The following is a 7,958-nucleotide window of genomic DNA, read 5'->3' on the forward strand; positions in this document are numbered from 1 at the left end:
TATACTGATGAATGGCACCCAATAATCATTCAAATGCTCGTCACTTCATACCAACAGATTTTCCGAAGGATATCTCATATTCCTAATACAAATGCCGTCTGCAACTACCTCAAGAATAGCCGCCATAGTTATTATTGTGACAGCGGCTTTGGCCACATTGGCAGCCATTACGCTGATTATCGCTTCATTGATCTGGCAAGGGCTGGTTGTCCAAAAACCATGCTACACTCATGCACCTCCAAATGTCTCTTGCATTGTTCACCTACCAAGAAGAGAAGGATTCTTCCACACGTGCTTCTCAGAAGACCCAAGTAGGTCCAAACGTTGTAAATGCTCTATGGTGATCACATGATTTATTTTATGGCATTCGGGTTAACATTGAAACGGTGTAAGTTGATAAACTATAAAAATGGTTCAGTTGTAACACCTTTTCGGTGCCTAGCTGCCATTCCGCTCGAAGGAAGCACGAGGGCAGGGGTAATGCCCAACTCTAGACAGGCGAAGTCGAGATGCAGAGGTGGGATTCAAACCATGAACCTTCCGGTCAGTAAATTCGCGCTCTGAGTCGTCTCGTCCCCGACAGTGGAATTTACAGCTTCAACACTGGTAACTATGGCCAAATCTGAAACTACGAACGGACTAGCAGCAAATTGAAGATAAAGTCGAAATCAAACTTCAAATTGCTTAATAGGGAAAAATGCCGGTAATCCGAAAACAGTTTGCCGCCACGTGTTCCCGCATTTATTCAATAGTTGATGGCGCGGAGCTAGTGCAAATGTTATTCACTGCTGGCCGACTGTTGGCATAGGATCAATTGGTGCCCTGTCAACTATCATCCCCACAGCTTTGTCCAGCACTGTGGAGGATGCACGAGGTGAACTCATCAGCTTCCGGTCTGAAGTAAAGGACATGGCCAAGCCTTTGCACAGGCTCACCTTTGAGCAACACCGCCGCAGCTTACCTCACAGCGATGCCCCCGTGGGATCAGTGAATACTTCGGAACAAAGACCACACCGATCGGCTGGTCCAGTGTGGATCGAAAAAAACCAAGGTCTGCAGTGTTTGAGCCCGAGTGTGTTTACAGTCCAGGCAAAACCTCTTTCAAAAAGTCTCGATCCACGTTTTTTGCTGTACACTTGCTGCATAAAATTTAAGTTACCAGTGCATGTCAATTAATTAATTAATGATTTGTAGTGTGATTTGGAAAGCCTACAAATGCCTATTTTCCAGACTACTCAATCGATCATCATTGACGTGATTGACTGAATAGAACATTGGTGCTTCGCTACCATGCAAACAAGTGAATTCATTTTAATAGAGCCCTTTAATGGAAAGAGGAGATAATCGGGGTGAGGAGGCTACCTAAGGCTAACCTAAAACAAGGGTGGGTATGCGGCGCCCACACCTCCGGCACACAGTTGGACAGTCTGGATGGAAACGTACAGCACAAACGCCACGTACATCGGCTGGCCAGACGAGTGACATTCGTGGTCAGAAAGATAAGACTTCAAGAACAAGTTGACCTCATAAGTTCAGCGTGAAATAGAACGAATGGTTATCGCACAGTGTGTGGCCACAGGCTGTGCACTCTTTTGTTCAGCCACATGACGAGACCAGTGTCACCACGACATCCTTGGAACGGTGTGGAATCAATCTTACCTGAGCTACCATTCGTGGTTATGGTAGCATTTTTAACAGGCCTCCATTTTACAAAACGCAACACCAAAATTGTTGGCGCGATGAAAATTCGAGCTGTGACGGTTAGACGGAGCGAGACTGCCTGCAACCAATCGTTTTTAACTTCACTTTTCAAAAGCTGCTCAGCAGCATGCAGTTTTGGAAATTACTGCATGCCATTTTCACATAAGGTTGATTGATCGCAGTTACTTCTAATGTACAACCTCTTGATGCTCAATTGAAACCGAAAACCAAACAAAAGTGGATCTTCGTATGGGTGTTACAAGCATACGGGGGAAACTTATAATGTTTTCGGTGTGATCGAACGACCAACGGTTGAAAGTTATGGTCGAAATTTTGAGGCGTAACAAGATTATTTTAAACCACATAACACTGTATTCCTTCCATTCATCTGAATATAACAGTGGACAGTGAAACGACTTCATAGCTTTGTTAGCCCCGACACATACAATGCAGTCTAAGAAAACGAACAACACATGAAGTTAAATATACTACTTACAAGCCCAGCGTTATTCTGAAGGAATTTTACTCATTTGTTTAAGCCAGGAAAAGTGTAGCGTGACTTCTGAACGCTTCTGGACGTAGAGTGGTTGCATGTACCTGAAAATTGATAAACATTCAATGCCTGTCATTGTTAACGACCAATTACTGTGCATCTGAACGGGGAGTTACGTAAACGGAAAACATAGTTTCGAGGACATATCCTGTAACCGATGGTAGCGGAGCTTCACCAAGTGTCTGTCTGATGGCCTCATTATGCAATCATAACGCGAGATGCTCCAGAATCTTGATAATAAGAGTTTTATTCGACCGTCCCCAAAACGAGCACTGCAACTGTAGGTGAATTGAATTGAAAATCACTCCTGACATCGAACGTAGTTACATTTAAACTTGAATGAAACCTACAGACTTGAGAATACCGGGAGCATACATAGTGGCTCAGAGTAAGCAGTCGAAAGGTTCATTTAGCAAACTGATTTCTTGCGGGTGGTATGCCACGATGAATCAAAGTTGTTGAAAGCCTACCACCGGTTTGTCTTGTTTAGAGAACCGCAGCTTACGCGAACCTGATGAGCCCCAAACACAGGTGAACAGACGGGAAGTTCCGCAACTTCTTTAATGTAGGCATTTTCTGCACTTCGCGTCCACTCAGAGTTCTATTCGTTAACCGTTGCAAAGTTTTGCGATCGCTTGGCAAAATAAAACAGGAGATTACTTGCAGATGCTTGGGAGCAGCATGTTTCCGGAGACAGCACCCCAATTTACTTGCAACAATGTTTATTCATTTAGTTATTTATTTGACCGGTGAACTGTCTCTGGCGCTTCCCAGAAAGACGAGGTTCATGAAGAATGACTAATTCTGCGTATACGTTCAACATTTCTGTTGGAAACAATAGAAATTATAACGCTCGCCAGCTAATATCATTCGAAATAACTCATTATTTTGTTATTCGCCCGGGCGCATGCAAAGCTGGTTCCTTCAAAACACTCAAAGGCCTTCACCGTTGGGTACTTGTCACCTGATTGTGCAAAGTTTTGTTGATAAGAAAACGGCAAAAAGTGCCCAAACGCTTCCCCAATTAGGACCCATCCTCGGGAATTTCGATAACTGCGTTTGCTATCTTCGTTTATCACGTAATCCAGTATACATAATAAATGAGTGGAGTTGAAAACGAATCAGTATGAAGAGCGAAATAGGACCCGTGGTCACACTTGGACGTGTCCTTTTGCACGATTTAATGATTTGGAAATTCCATAAGTAGTGTGAATGAAAGCTCTCGTTCTTTATCTTTCCTGTCTCCTTCAAAACTTGGTTGTAACGTCCAATTGTAAAGTTCATTTGTAACGCTCTTTCGGTGCCTAGTTGGCTTGTTTCCCGATGGCCGAGATCCTATAAGGTTGACCAAACCCAAGCAGGAGAAGTCGAGTTGCCTGGATGGGATCCAAACCACGGACCGTCTGGTCAGTAAGTTCGTGCTCTAATCACTGAGCCATCTGCAACTCAACAGTTGATCAGGGACCGCCAACCAGACGCGCACTATAGGATTGGTCAAATGAACAGGTGTTAGTCAAACCCCTGACCGGGGTCGCATTCTCCTAGTATCAAGGGAGTCACAGAGGACGGTCTAGAAGGCCAAGGAGAGCTACACCCGAAAGGGTGTGAATCAGCTTGCACGATGTCTCTGTACGATCGATAACAAACCCGCATAATAATACGCATCTCAAGAGGAGTCTGAAGGATCGTCAGAAGCCCCCAACAATTATTCATACACCTCAAACGGTTTTGAATTAAACTTTGGAGGTTCCGTTAATTCCAACCCATAAAACACGCCCATGACTTTGGAACACATTTTCTCACACACTTAGTAACACAGCTAAGCTAACTGAATTCCCACGCAATTCATTAGGACACGCATGATTCTTGCAACTTAGTAAGAGGACCTAGTTAACATAATGAACTTACACAAATGAATCTTCAGCCAAGGAAGGTTTCTACTTCTTTCTCCTCCGCATTTTTTACTGATGTGAATGTTAAACTAAGATCGTTCTACTTAGTGGACGATGTGGGATAGCCGTGTTTTTGTCGTCTGGATTCATACTTGATTTTTGAAGCTCGTTCACACAGGAACACGTATATTTGATACAAGCGTTGCTGATTCTGTACAACCATAGAGCGAATAGCCCCAAGGTTGCTAATAAACTGTCTTTTACCGAACATTGTGATACTCACAGAAACGCAGATCTAGATATCAACAACCAACTGTAAATACTGTATGTGAACTTATTGACTGACTTGTTTCTCTTGTAGTTTCAGAAGGCAGCGAGCGCATATTTTTCATAGTGTGTACAAAAGTTCAACAATGCTGCCATCTTTCTTCATTGGTATTTAGTGGATATGTATGTGGATAGACCCGGTCTGAAATGCATCGGTCGGGACTACGGTGGTGATGAACGGTTTTCCGGCTGGAAGGATCCTGGTTACAATGAGATTATCGGTAAGTGTGACTTAATACGATCGATAGTGTGTACCGAACGTCAACCTGATCTATGCCTCTTAGAAAAGGTTATGGTAGACCATTACTGATATACTAGTATGCTTTCAATTATAATTTGACGGAGCTCATCAAATTCCGGTGAATAGATTACGACAACCGAGACTTTTACGCCTGAACCCATACGAATGTTGGAATTCCTAAGACGCGATAGAATCCTTTGTCGTCAACAGCATACTGATATATTTCCGCGTGGTGTGGAGCACACAAGCTGCTTCGGAGTGCCTTTCGTAAAAGTACTCGATAAAATAATAAATAAATAAATAAATAAATATAAAAAATAAATATACCTTCAAGTATTTGGTACCGCTGAAAAGTTGCCAGCAACTGAAGAATGTCACCAGAAATATGATTAGTGGATGCATGGAAATTGTAAAAGTCTCTCCAGGGTCAGGTATTCAAAAAATCACTTTTTTAGGACAAGAATAGACAGTTTGTTTTGTTGCGGTCGCCAGTTGCTCATGGGTTATCTTGAACTCAGTACCTTCACGAAGGAAGTACACATCCTGTGAAAGGTTTAAACTTTATTCACTTCATCACCACCACCAGCACAAACACACATTTATGGGCAGACGACGCCGGGTAACCTCGAAAAACCTGAAAAAACCTGTCTAGACATAATACACCACTCATAAGATCGCTAAGTAGTCATTACGCTTGGGCATGTTTCGCGATACCTGGAATATCGTACCAACTGAAACATGAGGCCGTCTGGTACAGCACATTCAGCTGCTTGGAAATATCATAAACGAGGAACTCAGCTGGTTTCCAGGCGAGTCTCCCGCAAAATCAAATTTGTTTGAAAATGAATGTATTCTGCCATTGTCACCTGGTTCATTCAGTTCTCTTCAACCTAGAAAATATATTTCACACTGATTGGCATGGGAAAATGAGCGTAGCTTCTTTCGGTACAGAAATGCATCAAACCTAATTAATCCAAATGCAGTTTCATGGATGTATTCTACTTTCTTATTCTGGTTCATTGGATGATCTGAGAACTATCGGAGTGATGTTGATACCAGTCCAAAGAAACTCAACTTTCTGTTATGTGGAATTGTCCCACAGGCTGATTTTAAAGAGACATTCAAACGAAGCGGCCCCTTTTAACATTTCAAAGTGAATCCCTCGACAAATAAATAATCATCAAGACTAATGGGCCAAAAATCAATACACAAGGGCCAAGTGCTCAGAACAGCGACGGACGGATCGCGCTTTCAGTTGGCGTTACTGAGGCTGTTCCGCTGTTCAGCCAAATCTGTCCTTCTACAGACAGGAGTTTGTACAGTTGTGGCTAGGATACACCTACATCTACACGAATTGTGTCTTGGAGTGCGGATGCCGACAGCTTCAGCTTTGTTCATCATCCAGATCCTCGCAAGCCTTGGATGACTTAGAAGGCATGCACCGTGTATCTTGCATCTATCGAGTTGCCTATACGGTGCACAAGGCCCTTTACTAGCTAAGATGGAATGTGTTCAAATGTTTGTTTAGACAATGATCTATTTGTCCGACCAGTCTGATGAGTCCCATACGAACGAAGACCGGCAGACCTACACAGCCGATGCACCCGAGGAGCATAGAAAAGGTATACGGCCTTTCAACTGTTGTGTGATTGCAAGATGGCTGATGTAGGCTACATGCGGACCAGCTGAATGTTCACAGATGAACAACCGCATGAGTCTCCTGATATATCAGCGCCAGATAGATGGGCTTCAATTGCGTGGTACGTGCTCTACCTTAGCTTCTGCGTCCCGTGAACTTGTCAGGATGGCTAGTGTCAATAAACGTTATGAAGCTCACGAAAGATTAGTTCAGATGACGGTTACACTCTGCCTTCAGTATATATTCCTATTGTCCTTTCACAAAAAACACCGCCAAAGTTTTTCAACGTCTTTCGGGAGCGAGCTTTGAAATATTGTTATGCCAGCCCAACAAGTTGATTTCCACGACTCATGCTTCCATCTGCACGACAGCTGAGTAGTACATGTGCAAAGCGCAGTTCATCACCTCGCTCACCTTCACGTGTAAATCTTGTGGAATGGTGAGTTTATTGAGCGTTTCCAAAATAACTATGCGACCGGTCTTTGAGCCATACACTGAAATGTAGCATCTATCTATCGTTAACCCATTTCCAAACAAGTTACCGTGCTCACTATAGTACTCTCTAGTTTGTCCATATATATCTCAGGTGAAATCTCGCTCAAGCGCGGGCCTATAGTGACACTATTCCCCTGACGGTAAACTGTTACGAGAAGGGGGGACCGTATATTCAGAGTACGAGGCCAGAGCACTGGGGAGATGTACTGAGAGTCTTCTGTGCGACGTATGTTCAACTGACATTGTAACTTCTGTGGTAAACTTTTATTGGCAAACTGAGATGACATTGCCGGTATAAACCAGTTTTATCCGAGAGCTGAAGGTCAATTGTGCATTCAGTACAGCCCAAAATTGCTTTTGGAGCTCTAATGGGGAATAAGGAGAGAAGAGGTTTAAAAAAGGTGTTGCATGTCCACTGAAACACAGTATTCTATGGAGAAGTGCACCTACATAGGTTAGGGCTGTCTCGTGGGGCGTACAGCCATGGAAAACGCATACCAGCTGGTTTGAGTAATGGAATCTGCCCGCAAACTGTTAGGAATGACGGTTAGTGTTTTCCCCACAGTCTCCACAGAATTTTCCCCGTTAGGCGGCAAACTGACCTTTGTAGTAGTGAAAGGAAGAAGGCCTTCGCTACAGAGTTATTCATCAGACAATGCCAACCGAACAGACTATTGGACAGGGAAGCTGTCATATACGTCTTGTTTACAAAAACCAAATAGCCATCTTCTCTTTGAAAGCGTTTTCCTGAAATTTCCTGGATATTCGTTAACTGTTGTTTAAATCCAGGAAAATGCTACAAAGCGACTCCAGAAATTCCGCAACCGACCTCACTTTTCAAGAGACGCAAAGCGGATTTACGAGAAAATATATTACTAGCATGCCTCTCCCATCAGTAGTATCACCGTTACAGTAGTACTCAAATTATACCCATGCAGGAAATGGGTGGTAAACTTTCGTCAATAGTATTTCCCTACTGGCACGAAATGAATCACAATGAATGATCGGCAATAAATTAAGCAGAGTTAATTTTTGTCTGACCGCTAAACGGAATAGTGGGGGAGCTGCAAAGTTCCAGCGGACGGAGAACTAGTATGGTAATCTACCCAC

General features: G+C 43.3%; 1 protein-coding gene across 1 annotated transcript; it reads left to right on the plus strand.

Moving 5' to 3' along the window:
* Positions 1-360: 360 nt before the first annotated feature.
* On the plus strand, positions 361-7,747 carry T265_01868 (hypothetical protein; the record flags this gene model as incomplete). The annotated part of the gene is made up of 4 exons (XM_009165994.1): positions 361-547; positions 767-1,024; positions 4,590-4,694; positions 7,638-7,747. 4 exons carry the CDS (start codon positions 361-363, stop codon positions 7,745-7,747), a joined length of 660 nt encoding a protein of 219 aa, XP_009164258.1.
* Positions 7,748-7,958: the final 211 nt, after the last annotated feature.

The sequence above is a fragment of the Opisthorchis viverrini genome (assembly GCF_000715545.1).
Source record: "Opisthorchis viverrini unplaced genomic scaffold opera_v5_21, whole genome shotgun sequence".
Lineage (NCBI taxonomy): Eukaryota > Metazoa > Platyhelminthes > Trematoda > Opisthorchiida > Opisthorchiidae > Opisthorchis > Opisthorchis viverrini.